This window comes from Lissotriton vulgaris, chromosome 5, assembly GCF_964263255.1.
Source record: "Lissotriton vulgaris chromosome 5, aLisVul1.2, whole genome shotgun sequence".
Classification (NCBI taxonomy): domain Eukaryota; kingdom Metazoa; phylum Chordata; class Amphibia; order Caudata; family Salamandridae; genus Lissotriton; species Lissotriton vulgaris.
Genome location: NC_141693.1, coordinates 362,644,432 through 362,672,113, shown reverse-complemented (window position 1 = coordinate 362,672,113; position 27,682 = coordinate 362,644,432). Strand labels below are relative to the sequence as shown.

At 47.9% G+C, this 27,682-nt stretch overlaps 1 protein-coding gene across 1 annotated transcript in view; it reads left to right on the top strand.

The window, feature by feature from the left end:
* Nucleotides 1–27,682, top strand: part of LOC147710906 (chloride channel protein ClC-Kb-like) — a 237,394-nt gene that overhangs the window by 147,050 nt on the left and 62,662 nt on the right. Inside the window, exon 13 of the mRNA XM_086921682.1 lies at nt 7,553–7,663. Within this exon, the coding sequence (XP_086777808.1) occupies nt 7,553–7,663 (111 nt within the window). The remainder of the gene's footprint in view (nt 1–7,552; nt 7,664–27,682) is intronic.

The window sequence follows — 27,682 nt, the reverse complement described above, 5'->3', positions numbered from 1 at the left end:
ATGTGAACACACAAAAACAGCAAACTTTCAGAGTACTATTGTGTGAACAAGCACTCATGGAGTGCGAAACGCGTCACGTAGGGCTTATGGCGTGAATAAACCCTACTTTTTTGACAGACCTGCAGTGTAAGTGTGGATCTTTGTTGTACCTGAGTGCACGCTTGGAAATCCGCTTGAACTGCATATTGAGTACCGGATACCTCACCGGCAGCGCGCCACCCCCATTTGACGAGGGATACCCCACTGAGGTGATCTTTGGAACTTATAGTACGGAGGGCATCCACGCAGCCATCACAGCCACAACAAGACCATTGGAGCTGTATCTACAACGCAAGTAGTACGAACCAAGGACAGAGTGATTTGAAACTCCTGGAGTCCTTACTCTGGTCTCCAACGTGGCGACAGGATCCTAGTCCGGCCAGCAACCTCATGGGTATAGCTGGCATCTATTGTGGTGGCATTGCGAACTCACGGACAAATATCTGATCCAGTCGATGACGAGGGGGAACTCCTAGTATTACGGAGTGGTACAATTTCCATACTATCACTGCTGTGCCTGTCAAGGGATTGAAGGTTCAATCCCAGGTTCCAAAAATGGAGGAAGAGAAAGAGAGAAGGGAAGCTGCACTCTCGTTGTTCGCCAGGGCGCCAGGCAAAGGCGCATCCGCAACAATACCTGTGAAGGCGAACAAACCGATTATGGACCTACTTAGGAAGTACGAGAAACTCCACAAACATGAAGTTTCTAAATGATGGGAAGCCACTTCATTGGAGGATTACCTAGAAAAGAATATGGTACCGAGAGGCTTACGCGTCTACATCACCCCCTCATATGAATCCCGAGATCCCCAAATGATGGATGACTGGGCTGCAAACTCTGCACAGAGTTCCAAAGTCATGATGCAGATCCTTGTGAAATATGCCTGGGCAGACAGAATAAAAATCAAAAAGGAGATCGAAGTAATTGCAGACGAGCTGAATAAACATCATGATCAAGGAGTCATCGTCGAATACATCAGTGAGATGAAAATAAGACTTAAGACATTGGAAGATGACATCAAGAGAAGAAAACAATATAAGCTCCACAGGGACTGTGGCGACTATGAGTCAGGGAGAATACTGACACATGCCAAAAAGTATGATCATCTATACGATGCGATCCAACAAAAAGATGGTAATAATGTAGCTGGAAACGAGGAAGCAGATGAGGATGACGAGTATACGAGTACATCCCTTACAGACAACTCGGATTCCACCAACAGCACCACCAGCTCCTGCAGTGGAATGGCTGCAGAGGGCACAACCCAGAAGTCAAAACCCAATTTTTTAGAGATGTATCGGATCATGAATCAGAGCCGACAAGCAACCAGGGCTTCTGCACGACTTCAGGCCAAGAATCAACAAACTCCATCACCCGTAAGAGGAAGGCCAAGAGGTACCGGGACAAGAAGAGGAAGAAATACAAACAGAGGAGGAAACAGAGCACGAGGCCAAGTGGGAAACAAGAAGGGCCAAAACAAGAAATACTAATGATGGATGAAGACCAGGTAAATTGCTCTATTATTAACCTTTCCTCATGAGACATTAACATGAAAGACAAACGTACTCTTTGCTTAGGTCTTTCCTTCTGTCCCTCAGTACCCATGAATTATGTGAACGACAAGATTGATTTATTTAAGTTTTGTCGCAAATTAAAACTTAAGAAGTGGCATGCTTTAAAACCAGCTAGAAGCAGGAATGATTGCATAAGTAATCCCAGAGAGTTGGAGGACAATCTGATCATTGGGGATATAGACAATTTAATGGCATTGGACGAAATCAACAATGAAATGGATGAGCATGAGATAAGTCTGGAAGCCAAACGTATCTTAGAAGCACTTGAGATACAACACGATAGCAATACCAGAAGTAACTTCAAACCCCGATCCACCTTCACCCCCAAATTATACCATGATAATATTGGCACTTTTCAAGAAATAGTGGGCAAAGAACTTCTCCAATATAGGAGCCAGAATTGGCCGAGAAAAATGAAAAGTTTCAAACACAATCTAACATCATCAGAAAAATCAGCCATGAAGGAGTTAGCAGAGGACAACAGTATTGTCATCCGCCCTGCGGATAAGGGTGGCAATATTGTAATCCTGCCTAAAGACAAGTATATAGGGGAAGCTCTGAGGCAACTCAAAGATGAAAAAACATACAAAAAGAGTAATAGAGTGGAATACAATCTGAGTATCACCACAATCTGGGACAAATTGTCAGATTGGAAGGACAAAGGATGGATTGAGTGGGAGGAATATTGCTATCTCAAACGGGACTATCCCATCCTCCCTATACTATATTTGCTTCCAAAGATACACAAATGCAAACACAATCCCCCAGGCAGACCCATTATTTCGTCCAGAGGTAGCGTTCTGGAAAACATCTCCAGATATGTGGACCATTTTCTGCAGGAATATGTCAGGAACCTACCCACATATGTACTCGACACCAAAGACTTCCTGGACAAAATCAAGGATGTCAAGTGGGAAAATGACCTACTGCTCATAACGCTTGATGTTAGCTCATTATATACCTCAATAGAACTCACGCAAGGTATTGAGGCATGCGCCAGATTCCTGAAAACCCGTAACATCAAGTATCTTGGACAGACTACCATGATCTTGGACATGATGAGGCATTGCTTAGTTAACAACTTTTTCTTGTTCAATGACGACATTTATGTCCAAATGCATGGCACAGCGATGGGCACATGCTTTGCCCCTAGCTTTGCCAATTTGTTTATGGGCGCGTGGGAGGCTGACATCAGAAACAGACCAGATTTGCAAGAAGAGTTTCAAAATGTAACTATGTGGCTAAGATACATAGATGACATTTTTCTTATCTGGAAAGGCAGCAAAGACATGGCTACCAAATTCATCTCCAAACTGAATACTAACAACAACAATATCACTCTTACGAGCAATATCAGTAACCTGGAGATTGAGTATCTAGACACTAAGGTGAAAGTTCAGGACAACAAACTTAAAACCGTACTGTTTCGTAAAGAAACAGCAGGCAACACCTTACTGCACGCATTGAGCAGCCATCCTGAACCCCTGAAGTGGAGCATCCCTTATGGGGAGCTACTCAGGGCTAAACGCAACTGCAGCACCATTGATGACTACGAAAGGGAGGAAGCAACAATGGTACAAAGGTTCACCGTCAGAGGATACCCCAAATGGGTTATCAAAAGAGCCATCAACAGAGTGAAACTAGTAGAACGTAAGGACCTACTCACCAATCAAAGGAAAGATGATGTGACTATGGAGGATGACAATGTCACCCGTATCATACTGAATTACAATGGTAACTATAAACAAACAAAGAAAAGTATCACAAAAAATTGGGATATCCTAAAGAATGATCCCATAATAGGAAGTACCATCCCATCTAGACCCAGTATTACGTACCGCAGGAGCCGCAATCTGAGTGATCTCCTGGTGCACAACTTGATCAGCGACAATACACCACCGGGGGTTGATCTCCCTGGATTCTTCCCTTGCGGTCACTGCAAAGCTTGTGCGTACAGCCAGATGGTCAAGGAATACTGGAATCCGAGTATCAACAAGATGGAAACTATAAAACAATTTTTAACTTGTACTACCATGTTCGTGGTCTATGTACTGGTATGTCCATGTGAACTTTAATACGTGGGCAGCACCACGAAAATGGCTAAACAACGGATACTGGAACATACTAGAGCCATAACAAACAAAGACAAACAGTACCCCATTGCTCGGCATTTCGAAAGTCACCATTTTTCCAATGCTAAACTTCTGAGATACTATATTATTGAACAGGTGATCTTATCTGCAAGAGGTGGCAACCGTGCTTTAAAATTAAGACAACGAGAGTCGAGACATATTATAGGTCTCTGCACCCGTTCCCCAAAAGGACACAACCTTGATGAGGAATACAATGTACATTTACATGGTGAATGATTGTTGTGGATCCAACTTAGAATGTACAATTATATCCGCTTTTATATGCTTTTTCCAACAGGTTGAAAGGGAGGGACTCTGTCTCAGGCTTGCGACATCTGCACCCTAGTCGTTTCAACGTTGGCCTTCTCCACTCTTCGCTCCAAGTATGTCTCCTTTTGTATTGACTCACAGTGCACTTAGTTGTTAATTGGAACAAGGGTTTTTTCGTGGCTGATCTTTAACCTAGTACTCGAATTTGCTCCCTTTACATCGTGTGGATGTATAAATATACATTATGGGTAGTTTTGTACGACTTGGACACTGGCTATCTTCAGTATATTTTACTGTTTACACCGTGACTACATATATATTCTACCCCACTAACCAGGGAAACAATACAGTGCGCAATCCTGACATTAAGTGATAGCGTTTCACGTTATTTGCCCTCTCCCACTAACCAGGGAATTAACATACCTGATAGCTTACTTTACTTAGGGTACACACGGGGCATTTAATAATTACGGTCTATTTTGCCGTTTTGCCTGTGTTTATTGCTGACGTGCTGCGCTACCATGGGAACCGCCAGGTTTTCCAATTGCCGTTCACGTACTACTATAGCATTCAGCTCTTGAACATGATTGGAGGAGCATGACACGTGACCCGCAAATAATGCCGATTTACGATAGTTTTAATCTCATCTATCACAGTCAGTACACAATGTGTGAACATTACACATACACACGGTACCGTGCCAGTCCTTTTTCGTTATTTACAATGCTTATTTTGTTTGATCTAACAAATATTTGGGTTAGGTATAAAACGTTGATTTATTACTTTCATCAACAAACAGTGACAGACAATTAATATGAGATATGATTGTATGTGAATATCTGTACATCTGATATATTGTCACTATGTCACACCTATTCCATGATGGCGCCTGTAATGACAGAATTTGGCTTGTTAGTCCGTCGTTGATGTTTACATGTGAACACACAAAAACAGCAAACTTTCAGAGTACTATTGTGTGAACAAGCACTCATGGAGTGCGAAACGCGTCACGTAGGGCTTATGGCGTGAATAAACCCTACTTTTTTGACAGACCTGCAGTGTAAGTGTGGATCTTTGTTGTACCTGAGTGCACGCTTGGAACGCCGCTTTGAACTGCATATTGAGTACCAGATACCTCACCGGCAGCGCGCCACCCCCATTTGACGAGGGATACCCCACTGAGGTGATCTTTGGAACATATATATATATATATATATATATATATATATATATATATATATATATATATATATATATATATATATATATATATATGCAAAAAAGGAGCAGAATACTCTGGTAGTTCCCAGGATTAGGTGGAGGGTAGCTCCTTTATAGAGCAGCCAACAACACCAGCGACACTCACAATTTGCTCACCTCAAATGTCTGCTTTTCTATCAAAGTTTTTAAGCATAGAATTAGCACAGTGCCATCCTCGCCGGATAGAAAGAGACAAAGTATTTTGGAATTTCTAAGGCAAAGTCTTTAAGCATAGGCTTAACAAAGGGCCATCCACACTGAGCTGTAAAATGAAAAAAGCCTTTTACCACTTCAGAAACAGTATTACAACTTTGCATTGGTAAAACCATCCAAGCCAACCTGGAATGAATAAAAGCAACTCCTGGCATGTGTTTTCCTATCTTTGTAACTCTTTAGAGAGGTTTAGCTTTGTCTGGATACAGGGGAGAGAACCTAGTCAAAACAATACCCTTTCAGGCATCGAGTGCCGCACAAATCGTGCAAAAAAGGAGCAGAGAACTCTGGATAGTTCCCAAGTTTAGGTGGTGAGCAGCTCCTGTATAGATCACCATACCACACTAGCGACACTCTGAATTTGCTCACCACAAATGTCTGCTTTTCTATCAAAGTTTTTAGGCGTAGGATTAGGACCGTGCCATCCACACCAAGATAGAAGGGGACAAAGCCTTTTGTCATTTTTGAAGCAAAGTCTTTAAGCATAGGATTAGCACAGTGTCATACCCCGAGCTGTAAAATGACAAAAGCCTTTAATCACTCTAGATACAGTATTACAGCTTTGTATTGGTATACATAATCTTCTCATATATGAATATTCAGCTATGTAAGTTATTGTGTTCTATAAACAGAAATAAATGCACCTTGTCTTTCTGCGGTACGACATTGTACCCGTAAGCCTCCCACTGCCACACGCTCTATTGAATGCTCACAATTTCACATGCATGGTTACTCATCTTGTTTCTTCTTCAATGCTGTAAATTAGTTCCTAAACCTGTAATTAAGTATAATCTATCTCCTTTAATATCCGTGCCTGCAAGGATGCAAGATCCAGGGCTTCTACAGCATGTTCCCCCATCTGCCCAGAAATGCTGGTCATTGGTGCTATGTAAGTCTCAGAGAAAAAGGATTGCTGGCTTCAATACGGCAGCACCATGCTACTACTCATAGTCTGGCAATCGTTGATCGCTGTGCTTTCTGCAGTAGCTGTCAGTTTCTGCTGTGGTTGTGCTTGTTTCTGGTATCTTCTGAACCTCTGCTGTGAACATATTGGGTAAGGCTACCATGTGACTTCCTGTCATCAGCACACAACTTTTCCAATACTGGACTTTCCTCTTTCAAATCCATGTTTTCAGGTGTGATAGTCCAATATATTTAATTGAACAAAACAATGGAGACAAGCCTTAGTATGTCCTAAACTCATACATACATAAATTCCTATACTGGAAACCAGATGTCCCCGGTACCTAGAGTCAATATAAACCTGTTATTAGTAGTGTATGTGCATCCCCTTGGGTGTCTACAAGATGTGTCCAAATATATCACGTGGTATATTGCATACCAATACTATTGAATCCACTACTTCACCTGAACCACTATATCACAAGGTAGGTCTAGGTAAGCGTATACATTGGTACTAATGATAACTCTGTACTTATCTTAACAATGTAGTAGATGTGATGTAATTGTAGGTCATTATTATCAACCTTGATAGAGGGTTCCTTAAATATTCATCACATTCTTTGTGATTGCATCCTCATTCCTGCTTATTCCTGGAACTCAGGCAAATTTTGCTCAGGTTTCTAGTTTCTCCTGGACCTCCTATAAGTGCCTATTTTATACTTTGTTCCTGGTGTTCAAGGCCAAAACGTTTATTTGTGACCTTTTTATTTTCCTTGTTGCTCTTTGCGGGCTTAATGTATGAGTGTTTGGTTTGTGCATGTACTTCGGGTCTTGTAAATGCATGTTGCATGAGCCAGGTCACTCATCATCCATTTTGCTCCTTAAGGCGGTCTTGAGTCTTTTAGACCATTGGCCTATCCGTTAATATTGGAAGGCTTCTGGCATTTACCCGAGTTTCTGGTTCCTAGTGTCTCTTTTACTCCTAGCTATTGAAGCTCCACAAGATCCTCAAATGATGACTTGACATGTCCCAGGTAGGGCATACCACCCACCACAGTGCCTGTGAGTGCCCACGGTGCATTGGGAATAGTTGTACAATGTGGATGGAGATATCTCTGAGTTCCTCACATGCTGCTCACTCAGAACGTTCTTCCTTTCAGGTGCTGCCATTGGCCGATTAGTCGGTGAAGTTGTGGCATTTATCTTTCCCACTGGAATTAAGATGGATGGCATAGTTAACCCTATCATCCCTGGAGGGTATGCACTGGCAGGTAAGTTACTACATCTCTGGGGGCAGCATTAAACTTTTGAGAACCTGAAAAGGCTGAGGGGAGACAGGGTGATAATAGAGTTGCTAAATATTCAGTGTTGATGCTGATGCAACGGTTGACAAGTCTCTTTGACATTCTGCTGATGGCATGGCACTCTAGGGTGTCCCTGTTATCCAGCACACAGAGGCGTTTTAAGGAATCGATGAAGTGGGCAATGCACTTTCTTCGAGCCCCTAGTAAAGTGATAGTAACAGTCCAAAATCCTGTCATAATTAAGGTGTGTGCATAAAAACCAGATCCAGATATTACTAGAGTGCCTCTCTACCTCACCTCTTCCTCTACCTAATCTCTTTTTTCTAGTGTCTTTCTCTACCTCACATTTTCCTACTTAACATGTCTCATCTTCAGACTCTTCACTCTACCTCACCATTATCTCTCTTCCACATCTGTCTTCTTCATCCCTAGCTCACTGTCTTTCTCACCTCTGTTATTTACTGTCTCAGGCTCTATCCCTCAATTTGTCTTCTTTTACCTCTAATTCTAAAAAGGAATGTGTCACATATCTTAAATGACTGATGAAAATCTTAACCTCTTCCGTGCTCATGACAAGCTCAGCTCATCATGAGGCACGGTTGCGCTGTGCTCATGACGAGCTGAGCTCGCATGACCCGCGCGGCGCTAACACGCGGGGATAATTCCACCGCTGTGCTGAGGGTTCTATTGAAACGGGCGTCGTCGTGACGAGCTCAGCTCGTCATGAGCACAGCGCCACTGTGCTGCGTGACGAGCTGAGCTCGTCACGAGCACCGGGGCGCTGTGCGCGCCCCCAGCACAGCGGGGGAATTAGCCCCACAGGGAAGGGGTTAATTAATGTGGAGTCTAAAGTGTGCAGAAACAGGTTCTTGATGATTGTCAGAACCCCTTTCAGAGGACCAAGGGGCTCTCAGGGGTTACTGGGCCCACCATGGGAGAAGAGGCCTTTTACTCCTGATGTCCCAGGGCCTGACCTAATATGGATCATGAGCAATTGGGCCAAGTACCCCTTCTGGCTCTCAGTGGTAGCTACAGTTGAACAGTACAAGCCTTCCTCTTGGATGAGTGAACACGACTCATAACTCAAAGAGCACACAGCAATGTCAATTAATTCAATGTTCGATGATGTACTTATTTTTATATCAAAATGAAGTATTTTATTTCTAACTCTATGCATTCAAAGCAATATTACAAAATATATAAACAACAACACATTTCTATTTAGAGTTGGTGCTCTGGTATTTCTCTTACAAATACATCTCCCATTCGCGCTTTGTAACATGGTAGGGGTTATTCCCTATTCACTGGTGGCCACATCCAGGGAATGCTCACTAGTTTGCCTTAACTCAAGAGTCCACTCTGACTCTTTGTAAAAAGTACCTTAGCACCTCAGCACCCTCACCAGCGAGTTTCCCTGATGCCTGATAGGCCCCTAAACAGATTTACCCGCTCCGGCAGTGAGGAGGCTTGGACTGTCCCAGCGAGTGCCCCGATCATGGGCACAGACACTGCTCTTGTCCTGTGCAGGGAGTCAGCTGCACACAGCTCTCTCCTGAGCATATGCAGTCGACTCCAGCAGCAATCGGAGGTGCTTTGGTGCTCCTCCTGCACGGTAAGTCTTGCACTTCCTGCATGGTGTGTGAAATGGATTCCTGTGCTTCCGGCTGAGGTCCCAGCGCCTTCCTCAGTTTCAAGGGGGGAAGTTCCAGCTCAATTCTCATTACTTCGTGGTGACCCATGGGTCACAGCTCAGAAATCTCTGGCGACGGGCCGATCCTCGCAACCCCTTATTTATCAGTAGCCTCTCTGAGAATACGCGGTTGCTGTAACTCCACTGGTCAAGGCGCAAGCCAACACCTCACAGTAGTCAGTACCACACGTGGCCCCTCCTGGCATAAGGGGGCCACAGCTGGACTCTGCACAGGCTTTGGCCCTTTCGATCCAGCAACTGCTTTCACAGCGGGCACTCCTGGTATAAGTGGTCCCTGGCAGAAGTGCCACATGGTTTTACTTGTTCTGCATGGCACTCCGCTCATGGCTATCTTCACGGCAGCCCCCTCCTAGCATATGGGGTAGTCAACTGGAATCTGCACACGGGCAATGACCTGATTGTTACAGCAGCTGTCTCAGCACACCTCGCACCGGGAGTCCACCCGGCTGAGCTCCCTACTGGATCTCACTCCCTCCAATGCTCTCTTCTTCCTCACAGGGCACACTGGTCTTGACAAGCAGGCAAGCACTGATGCTCTAGGCTCCAGAGCAGGTGGTCTTGGTTTCCCTGGGTGATGTCTCCTCACCCAGCAGGAAAACTAGCAAACCTTGGCCTCCAGCCCTAGTAATAGGCCCACATCACAGGCCATTGGTGTGACTAAAGTTCACATCTGGATGTCAGCCACAGTGGTATGTGCATCAAAGAGCTCCGGGGCTCCAAGTTCTACTCTTTATGATTCCCTAATCACTGAGTCAAAGAGCACCCCTTTGAAGTGCACAGTGGGTCTTTCTCTCCCTTCCTCCAGTGTGTCTCACTCAGCTCACAGTAATGCATCAATACACAAAACTGTCTGTAGGGGATTCCTCTACTCCTCATGTTTCACCAGGCAGACCTGGGCTTCCCAAAAATGAACCTGGGGTTCTCCATGTACTGTGCCTTTGCAGGCACACTTGCAGTCAGTGTACATACTCAGCACACATATGGTTCAGTCTGTCTCCTCCATGTACTCTGCTACCCCAGGGACACACACATTCAGTAACCGTTATCACTCTGTGCCCACTGCTCAGTACTTAATTCTTTCTGTATTGTGCCATGGTGTGCATGCTGCTTGCAAACTCACTATGCTTGCGCTGCATAACTCTTCATCCTTCAGGTATTGTACTTCCCGCAAGCACACATCCATCCAGCACATGCTTTCATTGTACACGGACTGCACAGCATGTAATGTATTCCCTCTAGTATACACACATCCAGTACACACACTCACCATGCATACACTGCACAGCACTCTACATCTAACTGATGTAGGCCAAGGGTGAGTTAAGCACACAGCAGTGGAACTTTTAAAATGGCTAGTGAGCCGGTAGGCCTCACTCCAGTTACCCAGGTTAAAAAGGACCGGTTCACTACTACTGATCCCTACACGGTATGCTGCTGCCACCACGCTTGTGATGCTTAATTATTGGTAAAGGCAGCAGACTATCACCAGACTGAGGGTAGCACTTAAGGCGCCCCTGCCAGTCCAACAAGACCACAATCCGTGCAACAGGCCTATGTCATAGTGCACACGCATGATCCATGTTTGCCAGTGACTGCAAAAATCAGCAGTAGGGATCCAGACAACAGTACAGTTGGGCACTCATGGCAGGGGGACACATCCATTACCATGCAGAGGACTCTTCTGTACGAACAATGACAATAACATTGGAGCAACAAGGTTCTTAAAAGCACAAAGGCAATTTTTCAATCTTTTGTTATGAAGGCAGTAATAATAATTTTGCTATCCACTGCACAATTTTAGTTTCTTTATTGACCCCTTCTAAGTTACCATAGCCTAGCTTGATAGTCTCTTCCACTTAACATTAGCAGGAGATTTGAGATTCTCACACATCAAAGCAAGCACAAAGACCTCATGCAGAGAGCACAGGTAGAAACTAGTTACAGGTGTGTGATGAAGCATGCACTGTAGTCTGGGTGAGGAGTAGCATAATTTTCAATTAAAATAAGGAACACGTTTAAAACAAGCGTCAAGATCCTATGAGATAAAGAACTCACTAGCTCTTCAGGCATGACCACAGTACCTTTTGTTGATGGACTATGATGTAAGGAGGGTGCGCTAGCAGTCCTATCATGTCCTCTCGCTTCCCTATGTAGGAGTAACCTCATCTCAGGAGTGTAGTGGTAATTGTTTGGCCTGCAGTGAGCTGCTATTTGCCCTTCGTTCACAGCGGTCCTCACGTGTCTCTTGGTATCAAGACCATTATTTTCTCCTGATCACGTAAAACTCTGGATGCAGTTATCCATGGTACAGAGGTGCAAAGTGGTGATAATATTTTTTTCACTTACACTGAGTGCACATTTTTTGATACTTAGAGTGTAGTCCGTTTCTTGCTTCTAGGCGGTGTGGCCATTTCATCTCTGTACACAATTGTCATTATATGCCCCTGGATGCCTATGTTAATATTTTCGTTTGGATAGATTGCATGGTATCTGTCCCTGAGTTCAGAGGTCGTTTTTTTGTCCTATGTACATTGGTCATTATTTAACCCTGGGCCAGCAGTCACTATCTATCCTATTATGATGACTATGTCCTTATTGTTAATCTAGGTACAGTGATCATTGTGTATTCTTTCATACAGTGGTAACTGTTTCCCCCTATATTTAATGGTCATGAATTCTTCCTAAGTGATGCGGTCCTTATAAATCCCTAGGTTACGTGGTCATCATTTGTGCTTCTGGGTGCAGGTGTCATTTTTAGGTCTTGCATGCAGACAGCGCATGCACTGTCCACTGCGAGGGGTATTGTTTACTATGAAGGGCTTGGGGACCGCCGATTGCTTATCATTCATTGGCATCATTGTCACTCTTCTTTGCTGCCTACTAATTGGCCAGCACGTGACAGGACTCACTTCCTTTTCTTTGTGTGGAGTATGAACAAAGCACTGATTAATTCATCTTAATAAGTCAGGTACTATTTCTTTCACTACTTCACTTTTTACATACATCTTTTTAAATGATTTGTATATTAAATATCACCGTATACGTACGCATTTCAGGACAGTTCCTCTGTTTCTAGTTCTTGTGCTGGTTTCTCCATTCATTTTCAAATGCATTTACGGCACTCCACGTGACTCTGCTCTATGCCACTCCACTCTACCACTCTACTTTATTCACCTCTACACCATTCCACTCTATGCTACTATACTTTACGGTACTCTACTCTACGTCACTCTGTGCAACTCGACTCCACTCTGTGCCACTCCACTTCACTCTACTCCATGCCACTGCACTCTATGCCACTCCACTATAGGCAACTCCACTCTATCACTCTACTTTACTCACCTCTACACCATTCCACTCTATACTACTATACTTTATGCTACTCTACTCTACGTCACTCTGTGCAACTCGACTCCACTCGGTGCCACTCCACTCCACTCTACTCCATGCCACTGCACTCTATGCCACTCCACTATAGGCAACTCCACTCTATCACTCTACTTTACTCACCTCTACTCCATTAAACTCTATGCTACTATACTTTACGCCACTCTACTCTTTTTTTAACCTTAGATGTAGCGGTAATTGTTTTGTTCTTTCATACAGTGGTAATAATGTAATCTTAAGGTTAAATGCCTTTTTTTGACAGAGCACGGAGGTCATTATATTGAACAAGGTGCAGATTTTTTTATTCATCCTTTTGATCAGTGGTAAATATTTTCCTCTAAGCTCAGTGGCCTTTATTTGCCACCAAATGATTCGGTCCCTTTTTATCCCCGGGCCAGTGGCGTCACCAGCGGGGTACGGGGGTGCGAACCGCACCGGGTGACACCATCACATGGGGTGACACCGTCGATTCTATGTCTCTCTGCTATGAGATTATTGTCCTCCAATTAAATTTTAGCTATAATACGACGTCGGCATCCGGACGTCGACGATGTTCGAAACGTCACTCACGTGACTTAGCCGCTCCCTGACCCGCCGTTTTCATCAGCCCACTGCCCACGCCCACCACGATACGTGCTTAAAATTTAAGCACTGCCATGACACCCCTCCTGGAGCAGGGCTTTAACAGCCCCGAAAGCCTCCGGAGCAGGCAGTCCCCGACCATCCGGTAAGTCCTGGCTTCTGGGGTAATTTATTAACCCAGCTTTGTTCTGACAGTGCTCATGAGTCGATTTCAAAGTGCTGCCCACATTCCTGAAACATCAACATGAGGTAATTTCTGGTTTTAGAATACCACCCGCTCCAATCTCAAGTTTATCGCCGTTATGTCTGAAATACTAATACCGTAATTTAAAACAACGTGCCGCAAGTAAAATGTGCTTTGGCTTTTATTAAACAATATTAAGATCAGGGCTCCCCCTTTCTCCGCCCTGATGCCGCAGCTTGAAGTTGGGGTCCCGCAGGGCTCCATACTTAGTCCCTCCCTCTTTAATGTCTTCCTTACGCCTCTGGCGGCACGGGTGGAGGAGCTAGGGGCCCAGATCATATCCTATGCGGATGATACACAACTCCTGTTCACTTGTGACAGGGGATGTGACTTCGATGGAGCAGCTATTCGGAAGTGTTTGGAGTTTGTGTTTGAATGGTTCGGGAAAAATGGCCTCAAATGCAACTCCGACAAATCCGAAATACTGTTCTTTGGCTGTTCTGCAGACCCAAGATGGAAGCAATGGTGGCCTTCGGCCATGTTTCCCCCTGCCAGCGATTTGGCCACAGCTAAGAATTTGGGTATGATGGTTGATAACACCCTTTCCTTCAAGGCCCAGGTTGTTGGCTTGACTGGGAAGTGCTTTGCCATCTTAAGGATGTTGCGTAAGTTTTTGCCCTATCTATCGTTTGAGCATAAGAAGATCACGGTGCAAGCACTAATAGGCTCGCGACTAGACTACGCCAACATCCTTTACTTAGGTCTGCCTGAATATCAGCTGACTCGTCTGCAGATAGTTCAAAATTCTGCAGCCAGAGCAATCTTTGGTCTAACTAGAAGAGCCAGGGCCAGCAATCTCCTTGTCTCTCTGCATTGGCTGCCGATTCGTAAGCGCATCTTTTTTAAGACCTTAATTACAGCTTTTAGGGCGCTTCACAATTTCGGCGCAGAATATCTGCAAAGAAGGGTCCATTTCTATCTCCCATCTAGACCTCTGAGATCTGCGGCCCAGGCCAAGGCTATCGTCCCAACAGTGAAGCGTGCTCGCTGTGGAGGCCATTCCTTTAGTTACCTTGCACCCCGTCTCTGGAACACACTGCCTCTGAGTCTGAGGATGTGCACCAATCTCTCTGTTTTTAGGAAGGGACTTAAAGCTTATCTTTTTGCCCTGTAATTGCTGTTCTGGTTAATCATGGTGCCGCTATGACGTTATGTTAGTTGCTGGTATTTTGGTGTGATGATCTTTAGCGCCGGGACGCTCTTTGGAGCAGCTGAGCGCTCTACAAAACAAATAGTAACATAACATTTTAGACGTGCTTTGGAATGAATAAAAAGGGTGCACCTTTTATTCAAAGCATTCACTGAAAGAAGCAACGCTCTGGAATTGATAGAGGTGTGCACGTGTGCAAGGCATTGCACAAAAGTTCAAACACTGTTCACCCGTTATCTCTTACTTCCTCTCCCATTGCCCAGAGTGTTCCGAGCTGTCTTCCTCTGATATCTCGGCTCCATGTGGCGTGCTTATAACAAGATCACCCTATAGTTTGAGACACAGAACTCTGCTTTGTCTATTACCCGTTGTCCTGTTGTTCTAGGAATAGTTTACTGGTTGGTGGCATGTGTGTATGTAGCGTGTGGCATCATATTTTCCATTACTTGGGAAACAATGTCGGCCTTTTTTCTGTTGGTTTGTTGTACTCTCATCCCCAATGGAACAGAATTCTGAAGAAAAAACTCAAAGCAGACCTCAATATTTTTCATTTGTTCATGGCTAAGGTGCTGTAAGCCGACCCTTCTTTTTTAGGGCTCGGCGACATCACCACTTCGTCAGAAGTGGGGAGGAGCTGCGAGCCGTATTGTTAAGGGGTTTCTGACTCATGCAGGAAAAATTCCTCAGTGCGCGAGCATTTTCAGTGCTTTATTTTACCATCTGCATGGTGATTCGTCCTCGCGGTGCCGTGTTTGTAATACCCTTAACGCAATAGGCCATATATATTTCCAGTTGGGCATTTCCTGCATTTTGTGTGCGGTTACGAGCGCGGCAGTCCATAAATATCAATTAGGAGCTGTCAGGGTGCCTCGGTAAGTGAATCCAGATGGCCGGGGCGCATTCACCATTCAGCAGTGAGTTTTGCGGGCGCGCGTTCGTCTGCATTCTTTCATGTTGAAGTGTTGGCGTTTCGCCAGATGCCGGCTCGCAGAGGCCTGTGTCATCGGCTCTCCCCGCCTGCTCCTCACTGCAGCCCCCACCACTGGAAACGACAGGCTGGGAGCTCACAGAAGCCTCTGACATCGCCTCTCCCAGCCTGCTCGTTCTTTCAGCCCCCACCGCTGGAATTCATATTAAAAGCATGGTTTTGATATACATAGATGTGCTCTGTTGCTGCTGCTGCCTTGGCACAGTACCTGCTGTGAGTGTGTGAGGAAGCTTGCACCACTGCTGCTTGTGATGTCCTTTTTGTGAGTATGAGCAAGAAGGAGATCACAAGCAGCAGTGGTGCAAGCTTCCCTCACACACTCACAGCAGGTACTGTGCCAAGGCAGCAGCAGCAACAGAGCAAGAGGCTATGTGTGAGAAGCTTGCACCGCTGCTGCCTGTGATGTCCTTCTTGTGAGTGTGAGAAGCTTGCACCACTGCTGCTTGTGATCTCCTTCTTGTGAGTGGGATAAGCGGCAGCAGCGGTGCAAGCTTTTCACACTCACAAGAAGGACATCACAGGCAGCAGTGGCGCAAGCTTTTCACACAGAGCGTCTTGCTCTGTTGCTGCAGCTGCCTTGGCACAGTACCTGCTGTGAGTGTGTGAGGGAAGCTTGCACCACTGCTGCTTGTGATCTCCTTCTTCCTCATACTCACAAAAAAGACATCACAGGCAGCAGTGGTGCAAGCTTTCCTTACACACTCACAACAGGTACTGTGCCAAGGCAGCAGCAGCAACAGAGCATATCTATGTATATCTATATATCTATGTAAGCAGCGGTGCAAGCTTTTCACACTCGCAAGAAGGAGATCACTGGCAGCAGCGGTGCAAGCTTATCACACTCACAAGAAGGAGATCACAAGCAGCAGTGGTGCAAGCTTCCCTTACACACTCACAGCAGGTACTGTGCCAAGGCAGCAGCAGCAACAGAGCAAGAGTCCCTTACAAAGAACAGGCACAGCACAGAGATGCGCAATGCAATCTTCTCATACTCACAGGCAGCAGCGGTGCAAGCTTCTCACACTCACAAGAAGGACATCACAGGCAGCAGCGGTGCAAGCTTCTCACACTCACAAGAAGGAGATCACTGGCAGCAGCGGTGCAAGCTTATCACACTCACAAGAAGGACATCACAGGCAGCAGCGGTGCAAGCTTCTCACGCTCACAAGAAGGACATCACTCACAAGAAGGACATCACAGGGAGCAGCGGTGCAATCTTCTCACACTCACAAGAAGGACATCACAGGCAGCAGTGGTGCAAGCTTCTCACACTCGCAAGAAGGACATCACAGGCAGCAGCGGTGCAAGCTTCTCACACTCACAAGAAGGACATTACAGGGAGCAGCGGTGCAAGCTTCTCATACTCACAAGAAGGACATCACAGGCAGCAGCGGTGCAAGCTTCTCACACCCACAAGAAGGACATCACTCACAAGAAGGAAATCACAGGGAGCAGCGGTGCAAGCTTCTCACACTCACAAGAAGGACATCACAGGCAGCAGCGGTGCAAGCTTCTCACACTCACAAGAAGGAGATCACTGGCAGCAGCGGTGCAAGCTTATCACACTCACAAGAAGGAGATCACAAGCAGCAGTGGTGCAAGCTTCCCTTATACACTCACAGCAGGTACTGTGCCAAGGCAGCAGCAGCAACAGAGCAAGAGTCCCTTACAAAGAACAGGCACAGCACAGAGATGCGCAATGCAATCTTCTCATACTCACAGGCAGCAGCGGTGCAAGCTTCTCACACTCACAATAAGGACATCACAGGCAGCAGCGGTGCAAGGTTCTCACACTCACAAGAAGGAGATCACTCACAAGAAGGACATCACAGGGAGCAGCGGTGCAAGCTTCTCACACTCACAAGAAGGACATCACAGGCAGCAGTGGTGCAAGCTTTTCACACTCGCAAGAAGGACATCACAGGCAGCAGCGGTGCAAGCTTATCACACTCACAAGAAGGACATCACAGGCAGCAGCGGTGCAAGCTTCTCACACTCACAAGAAGGACATCACTCACAAGAAAGACATCACAGGGAGCAGCGGTGTAAGCTTCTCACACTCACAAGAAGGACATCACTCACAAGAAAGACATCACAGGGAGCAGCGGTGCAAGCTTCTCACACTCACAAGAAGGACATCACAGGCAGCAGTGGTGCAAGCTTCTCACACTCACAAGAAGGACATCATAGGCAGCAGCGGTGCAAGCTTCTCACACTCACAAGAAGGACATCACAGGCAGCAGCGGTGCAAGCTTCTCACACTCACAAGAAGGACATCACTCACAAGAAGGACATCACAGGCAGTAGCGGTGCAAGCTTCTCACACTCACAAGAAGGACATCACAGGCAGCAGCGGTGCAAGCTTCTCACACTCGCAAGAAGGACATCACAGGCAGCAGCGGTGCAAGCTTCTCACACTCACAAGAAGGAGATCACTGGCAGCAGCGATGCAAGCTTATCACACTCACAAGAAGGAGATCACAAGCAGCAGTGGTGCAAGCTTCCCTTACAGACTCACAGCAGGTACTGTGCCAAGGCAGCAGCAGCAACAGAGCAAGAGTCCCTTACTAAGAACAGGCACAGCACAGAGATGCGCAATGCAATCTTCTCATACTCGCAGGCAGCAGCGGTGCAAGCTTCTCACACTCACAAGAAGGACATCACAGGCAGCAGCGGTGCAAGCTTATCACACTCACAAGAAGGACATCACAGGCAGCAGCGGTGCAAGCTTCTCACACTCACAAGAAGGACATCACTCACAAGAAGGACATCACAGGCAGTAGCGGTGCAAGCTTCTCATACTCACAAGAAGGACATCACAGGCAGCAGCGGTGCAAGCTTCTCACACTCGCAAGAAGGACATCACAGGCAGCAGCGGTGCAAGCTTCTCACACTCACAAGAAGGAGATCACAAGCAGCAGTGGTGCAAGCTTCCCTTACACACTCACAGCAGGTACTGTGCCAAGGCAGCAGCAGCAACAGAGCAAGAGTTCCTTACAAAGAACAGGCACAGCACAGAGATGCGCAATGCAATCTTCTCATACTCACAGGCAGCAGCGGTGCAAGCTTCTCACACTCACAAGAAGGAGATCACTGGCAGCAGCGGTGCAAGCTTATCACACTCACAAGAAGGAGATCACAAGCAGCAGTGGTGCAAGCTTCCCTTACACACTCACAGCAGGTACTGTGCCAAGGCAGCAGCAGCAACAGAGCAGATTCAGAGTGCAGATTCAGAGTGCAGATTCAGAGTGCAGATTCAGAGTGCAGAGTGCAGATTGAGAATGCAGAGTGCAGATTGAGAGTGCAGAGTGCAGATTGAGAATGCAGAGTGCAGATTCAGAGTGCAGATAGAGAGTGCAAGATGGCGGCGGCGTCCTAGACCGCTGCGAGAGGCTCTACTGACCAGTACTCTGCGGTGAAGATTTGAGAGGTGCTGGTTATGCATACCAGTGGGAAACATCGGACGACGTAGCCTAACCAAATTCAGGCTTAACAGAATGAAGAATAAGAGTCTGATACAAGCTGGCTACATTGTAATGCTGTAGTGTAACAACGTAACGCGCAGACTTACTTTTGGTTTTCTGCGGTGGCGCTGAAAACCGGATGGAGGGGCTCCGTGCTGAGAACTTGCAGGGCTCGGTAGATACAGCAGCAGTCTTTGAGCTGAGATCTCATCTGACTTTCCTGTCCTCGTTGATTGGCTTCGCCGTGTTGAGATTTGCTGGACACACCCGAATTGTTGGAGACGCCGTTGTTCGTCGCAGTGTGGGCAGCTCACCGGCCTGTCCTGTGGCTGCCACTGACTCTTCCTGCTTCCTCGGGGGTGATCTCTCCTGTCAAGAGAGCCTGCGGGACCGCACAACTAGAATGGCCCCAAAGAACGCTGCTTCTACAGCTGCCGCTGCAGCCTCCAAAACCAGAGCGGCAAAGCAGGCTCTCCGCGATCTAGAGTTGGCGCTGAAACGAGCTGGAGCACTGGGCTCGGACGGGACTCCCGGCTCCGGCTCCGACATTATTCAAAACTCGGCACCGGCGAAGCAATTGAAATCTTCCAAGCTACTACCATCTACGCCTGGACCGGGCCCCTCAGTGGTTGATCTCCTCAGGAAAGCGCCTGCTTCAACCTCCCCTCACCTGTCAAGGATTACAGCGCCGACAGTGGTTCGAACTATGATGGCTGGTCCCTCCTCTCCCGGGCTGGAGACTGTAGGTGAGATGGGGGGAATGCTGCCAGGAGGTAGTGTTCTCGAGCCTGGTCGGGAGGGGGAAGGGCCAAGGAGGCCTAATACTGTGCTAGCAAATAGAGAATCAAATATTTTAGTGGTAAACCTGCCTAATCAACTGCAGATTACGGATAAACAGCTCCATGTGACCCGTGAAGGTATTGATTTACAGGCATCACCCTGTGCTACCTCTGCCCCCATATCTACCCCTATGGTTGCTGTTTCTAGCTCTATATCTGTTCAGAACCCGGCTCCTGAAGATTCCAATACATTATCATCTTCAATAAATACTCTGACTTTGGTTAATGAGCCTGAGTCCGAACATGAACCTGAAACCGCAACTGAGGCTAACATTGAAAATCTAACTCAATCTCTGTCGCAAAACGCAGAAAGTAATGAACTTAGGGGGAAGATATCAAAGCCACGTAAGGAATGTAAGGATCGTGCTGTATCTGACTCATTGGACACAGACAGAGATCCGTCAGATTTTTATTCAATATCTGAAGGGGCTGACGATCTCAGATGGTCACATGAATCAGACATGGAATCGGAGGTCGACACTGGCACTGGCTCTGATACTAGTGCAACGGAGAGCGATCACGATCCAGCCCGAGATGATTCTAGGGGAGGTAAGAGAACTGTACGGAGGAAGAAAAGGACCCACCATGGCGCATCAGGTTTACTGTGGGACTATTCTCCAACAACAGCGCCAGCTCTTAATTCTCAGGAGCATGCCTCTACATCTCAGCCCGAGCCACCTATCCCTGTAGATCAACAAAATGCTACACTGACCACAGTAATGGATACAGTTCTACAGGCAATCGCTTCCCACCGAGAACAGACCTCAAGGGATGGTCGAAGGGCACAATTAGCGCTACATAAGGTACAGGGTGTAGTGCGTAAACTTTCAAAATCTGTTGTAGCGTCTAATGTAAGGATGACGGAGATGGAAGATCGCATAGTAATCATCGAAGCAGATGCCACAGTCACTCAGGAACGAGTGGAATCCTATGAGGAGGAATTAAAGGATGTTAGATGGAAGCTGGAGGACATGGAAAATCGTCTTCGACACAATAATCTCTGCGTCCTTGGAATTCCTGAAAAAAGCGAGGGCGAGGATATACGCTCTTTCATCATCCAATTATTTAAGGATACTCTCCCGGAGCTTGCCTTCTGGAACTGGGACATGGAGGTGCAACGAGTCCACAGAGTTCCATCTACCCTGAAGGCATCCTCATCACAGGGGAAGTATCCCCGTGCAGTATTGGTTTATCTTGGTAACTTTCTTCTCCGCCAGGCTATTGCCGACAAAGCAAAACCCGAAGCTCGGCGTACCAGAAACAATATCTCTTACTTTGTTAGGCCTGATTTTTGCCACAATACCGTGGAGAGAAGATGGCGTCTTCGCCAGATGATTAAACCTTTGTTGGATAAAAATGCTCAGGTGTATCTTAACAACCCTGCTAAACTGAAGGTTATCTTTAAAGGCCAGGTAAAATTTTTCACCTCGGAGATATACTTTTTGTGAATTGTGTCATAGGATTACAGACGTTAAATTAATCATTTTACTCCCTAATTGACATATTAGATTCGTATTTCTCTCTATCTTTTTGAGACACTACTTGGGCACTTTTCTTGCACTTTCTCAACTCTATTGGTTTTTGAATAACACACGTTTATTATTAATGGTACTGGTCAGGGAACATCTCACCATCACTATAGACTCTATTAGAGTCTAAATGCCTCGAAGGTTGGTGAGTGGGGGGAGGGGGGCGGCGGGTCGGGGCAGGGGCGAAAAAACCATAAAAATAAGCAACCTCAGTCAAACAAGACAATGTCAAGCAATTTTTTTCTCTTGTATACAGGATCGAATGATAGTAAAAAAGAAAAATCAGATTAAGAACCAGTGGCTTCGTATATGTATGTACATATCTTACTGTGTTGTTATGATCAAGTCTAGTATATACCATCCTAAATGGGGAGACTAAAACTCTGCAATTGGAATATCGCAGGTCTTAATAATAAAAACAAAAGGGCACAATTATATCAACTATTACAACAAGATCCTGTCGATATTCTTTGCGTACAGGAAACACATATTGCAGAATCTGATAAAGAACTGTTAAAGATCCCAGGTTACAATGTGATCGTAGCCACTTCCCAATCATCCAAAATCAGGGGGGTTGCAATTTTGGCAAAACCTATGCTTGGCAATCCTAGACGTAAGTTGGCTGACAAACATGGCAGATGGGCTATAGTACAGTTAGAATCAGGTCCTACTATTTGTGCGATTTATGGATCAAATTTAGTTGATCCCTCAATGTTTAGTGATCTAGATATAGAACTAGCCTCCTGGCCTTCTCCTCTTATTCTTTGTGGAGACTTTAAAATCTCCTTAGGGACCTTTTTACATAACCGTTTGCCTCAGAACTATAACGGACATAAGCCTAAGGTATATAGGGCCATACGCCAATTAATGGATAGCCACAATTTGCGGGATGTTTGGGACTTGAGGAAACATCATGATTCTGGTTTTACTTTTTTTTCATACCCGCATAATAAATATGTCCAAATTGATTACATTATGACCTCTTTGATGGACCTGGAAGTACTAGATATATTAAAATCCCCAAAAACAATATCGGATCATAACGCACTTACTCTTATTTTTGATTTACCCAGTTTTAATAGACCTAAATCACAATGGTCTTTTGACAGAAAGCTACTTGTTAACTTGGAATATATAACCAATATAACATCTTGGGCCCAGGGGTTCTTTGATTACAATCAATATAGTGCACCCAGATTTATTGTCTGGGACTGTTTTAAAGCAGCACTAAGGGGCGAAACTATATCATTTGTTGCCAAAACTAAAATGATAGAGGATAACAACAACCTGGGGCTCAAGCGTGAGTTATCTAATCTTGAGGCTTATCATGCCACCCAGATCCATCAGGGAGATCTAGCTAATGACACCCTTCATAAAATAGTAGTCTTGAAGACCGAAATCAACAGCTCATTAATCAAGAAAGCCGCAGAAACTTATGAATCAAACAAAAGAAGTTTATATGAATCCGGGGAACATGTTGGTAGGCAGTTAGCCCTACGTACACGTCAAAAACAATCTTATAATAATATAAAGATGATTGAGTACGAGGGTCAGCAATACACGTCCACACAGGACATAGTAGGGGCTTTCCGGAAGTACTATCAAAAGCTATATCAAAATGAAGATTTATATTCTGGCAGAGACCTAAAAACCTTTCTTAACAACTGGTTGTCTGAGATAGGTCCCAATCTACTGATTGATGAATCAGCTAAAGAAGAACTGGAAAGGGAAATCTCAATTACAGAATTGGAGCTTGCATTAGCTGAGCTTTCAAATGGTAAAGCCGCAGGTCCTGATAAAATTCCCTTGGACCTTTACAAAATACTGGGCAAACAAATACTTCCTGTTAGACGGACCGGGAGGGTCGGCCGAGGACAAGGGGAGAGGTCTCCAGGGAGAGCCGTCTCCAGCGATCGTACAGACAAGTAACTTCCCCCCCACAGATGTACACCACACAAAGATAAGGTTTAACGTTCTTTATAAGCAATCTCAAAGTACGGTGGAATGGTACAAGGAGGTCTGGACTCAGGGGTCCCCTCGATTCTAGTCTCTTGGATGGGAAAAGGGGTAGCGGGACAGTCTTGTTACCAATCTGTTAGATGCGATGGTATGATGGATAGCTCACAATCCTCGAGCTCGGCGTTCTAGATGGACGGGCCGCGGCAGCGCCGGAGGGTCCCGAGATGATTGTAGGAAGCGACGGTCCGCGGCGGCGCCAGCAGGTCCCGGTGAAGGTGGTAGTTACAACGGTCCGCGGCAGCGCCAGCAGGTCCCGACGAGGTTGACGGAGGTAGAAGGTTGCGGCAGCACCAGCAGGCAAGACGATAGTTCACAAGGCAGGGCTACGGCAGCGCCAGTAGTCCGTCAAGGATGAGTTCTTCACAGTGTCTCTCGACTCCAGGATACAACTGCCTTCCTGCTCTGGAGCTGCCCCAGTTATAGGTCTGGCGCCCTTTGATGTCCGGACCCTCGCACTTGGAGGTCGGGAGGTCCGGGATGAGGGAGTCCAGACACCCAGCAGGGGGGTGGAGCCAGCGCCCGGGGAGGCTGGGGGCGATCGGCACCTGGCGGGGGAGAGCCATCGACACTTCTTCCTCCCATTGACCTGCCAAGTGGTCCGTTCACCTCCTGGGTGGAGGGTGGTGCCGGGATGTCGGGGCCTGGCCAGGCCCAGGGTTAGGGTCGAGTTGAGGCCATGCGGCCTCGTGGTGCAGTGTCCAAGATGGCGGCCGGGCCGGGCAATGGAGCTGGTAGTGGCCCGGGCCAATGATACAGAGATGTCCGGGGGCAGGAGTCCCGTAGGGGACGGGGTGCGGGTTGCTTCCGTGGGTAGCACCTGGAGGGCCGGGGAGCAAGCCCTTCATGTGGCCTGTCCAACATGCGTCCCCCCCAGCTGAAGGCGGGGAGAGTCACCCATCCTCTTGGGGACTCTCCTCGTCGAGGCGGAAAAAGCGTGACAGGCCATCTGCGTTGGTGTGGTCTTGGCCAGGTCGATGTTCCACAGTGAAGTCCATCCCCTGCAGGGAGATGGGCCAACGCAATAGTTTGGGGCTTTCCCCCCGCATCTGCATTAGCCACTGCAGGGGCCGATGATCTGTCTGCACCCGGAAGTGGGTACCGAAGAGATAGGGCCGGAGCTTTTTGAGGGCCCACACCACTGCGAAGGCCTCCCTCTCGATGGTGCTCCAGCGCTGTTCTCGGGCCAGGAGACGTCTGGAGACGTCTGCTGATGAAGGCCACTGGTTGGTCAAGTCCTTCGGGGTTCAACTGGGAGAGGACCGCCCCAATGCCATGGTCGGAGGCATCTGTTTGTACAATGAATTCCCGACTGTAGTCGGGGGCCTGGAGCACAGGAGCGGTGCACATGGCGGCCTTCAGCTTCTCGAAGGCTGCTTGACAGTCTGGGGTCCAGTTGACCTTCTTCGGGTGGTTTTTGGATGTGAGTTCCGTGAGGGGCCCCACAATGCTGCCATAGTCCCTCATGAACCGCCGGTAGTAGCCGGTGAGCCCCAAGAAGGCTCGGACCTCGGTCTGCGTGACGGGAGGCTGCCAGGACTGGATGGCAGCGATCTTGAGTTGTAGAGGGGCCACCAGACCGCTTCCCACCTGGTGTCCGAGATAGGTCACGGACCCCTGACCAATTTGGCACTTGCTGGCCTTGATTGTGAGGCCGGCCCGTTGGAGGGTCTGCAGGACCTCTCGGAGGTGGTGGAGGTGGTCGGACCAGTGGCGGCTGTACACAGCGATATCGTCCAGGTAGGCGGCGCTGAACTCCTCGAGCCCCGCCAAGACCTGGTTCACCAGTCGCTGAAAAGTAGCTGGAGCATTCTTCATGCCGAATGGCATGACCTTGAAGTGGTAGTGGCCATCGGGGGTGGAAAAGGTGGATCGTTCTTGAGCCCGGGGTGTGAGACCGATCTGCCAATAGCCCGCCGTCAGGTCAAAGATGCTGAGGTAGCGGGCAGCCCACCATGCGGTCGATCAGTTCATCCGCTCGGGGGATGGGATGAGCGTCGGTTCTGGTGACAGCGTTCAAGCCCCGATAGTCGACGCAGAATCGGAGCTCAGGGGTGGTGCCGGGGGCAGCAGCTTTGGGGACCAGCACGACCGGGCTGGCCCAAGGGCTGTCTGAAGGCTCGATGACCCCGAGCGTGAGCATCTTTGACACCTCCTCTTGGATGCAGGCCCGTACCCGATCTGGTACGCGGTACGCCCGATGTCTGATAGGGGGACTGTCCCCAGTGTCCACGTCATGCAAGCACCAGGGGGTGACCCCTGGAGTGAGGGAAAACAGGGTCGCAAACTGCAGCAGGAGATCCCGGCAGCCTTGGCGCTGTTCCGGGGTGCGGGCATCTGAGAGTCGGACCCCGTCCACGGAACCATCTTTCTCCCGGGTCTTTAGGAGATCAGGGAGAGGCTCGGAGTCTTCTTCCGCTCCGCTGTCTGTCGCCATCAGGAGGCTGAGCTCCGAGCGCACAAAGTGGGGTTTAAGTCTGTTGGCGTGGAGGACCCGGAGGGGGTTCCGTGGAGATTCCATATCAATGAGATAGGTGACGGGGCTCTTGCGCTCGACCACTTTGAAGGGCCCCGTCCACTTGTCCTGCAAGGCACATGGTTCGGTGGGGGACATCACCCACACTTGTTGACCAGGTTCGAATTCGATGGAGGAGGCATTTTGATCGTACCATTTTTTCATGTCCTCCTGACTGGCCTCAAGGTTCGCTTTCGCCATTTCTCTGAATCGCCTGGTCTGATTGCGTAGGGTCAGGAGGTACTTGAAGACATCTGGAGGGGTCTTTAGGGGGGCCATCTCCCAACCTTCTTTGACTAGGCTGAGGGGCCCTCGTACAGGGTGGCCGTACAAGAGTTCGAACGGGCTGAAGCCGAGGGACTTCTGGGGGACTTCTCGATATGCGAAGAGGAGGCACGGTAGCAGCACATCCCACTGGCGACGGAGGGGCTCTTCCAACCCCCCAATCATCCCTTTGAGCGTGCGGTTGAACCGCTTGACTAGTCCGTTTCCTTGAGGGTGATAGGGGGTCGTGAATCGGTAGGTGACCCCGGACTGTTGCCAGAGGGACTTCATATATTTTGAAATAAAGTTTGTGCCTCGGTCGCTGACGACTTCTCTGGGAAAGCCCACCCGGGAGAAGATCCCCATTAAGGCCCGGCCGACCACCGGGGCTGTTACAGTTCGCAGGGGAACAGCCTCGGGGTAGCGGGTGGCGTGGTCCACCAGTACCAGGATGAACCGATGTCCTTGTGCTGTACGGGGGTCCAGGGGCCCCACAATGTCTATTCCCACCCTCTCGAACGGGGTGGTGACAACTGGGAAGGGTTGTAGAGGTGCTTTAAGTTTGCGGCCGCTCTTCCCGCTGGCCTGGCACGTGGGGCAGGACCGGCAGTGGTTGAGGACGTCGTTTCTCATCTTGGGCCAGAAAAAGTGGGTCACCAGGCGACTGTAGGTTTTGTCTTGACCCAGGTGTCCAGCCAGGGGGACATCGTGGGCCATATTATCAAGAAGTCTCTATAACGTAGGGGCACCACCAGTACTCGACTGGCCCCTAACTCCGCGATTCTCTGTTCACTATACAACAGGTCGTTGTCCCAATAGATCCAATGGGCTCCGGTGGTGTCCCCTGCGCTCTGGGCGAGGGCTTGCTGGCGGAGTCCCTCGAGGGAGGGACAGGTCTTCTGCTCTTGACGGAACTGTTCCTGGGTGGGCCCCCCTTCTTGACGCCACTGAGCCAGGCCGGGAAGGTCCTGGGGCTAAGCGAGCCCTTCGGGAGTTTGCTCTGGGGGGTCGGTGTGGTCGGTGTCCTCTACTGAAGCGATCGGAGGAGGCGGTGCTGGCCATTCTGGTTCTTCTGGTCGGGGGATGGTACGGGCGGCCATGGACCGGGTGGTTACGCACACCCAGTCCGGGAGGCCCAACATCCCCAGGTACTCTCTTCTTTCTACGGCGGCCCACGGGGAACTCTCAAGATCATTCCCCAGGAGACAGTTCACGGGGGCATCATCTCGGACCGTCACCTTCAACATGCCGGAGACTCCTCCCCATTCGAAGGGGACGCAGGCCATCCGACATAGAC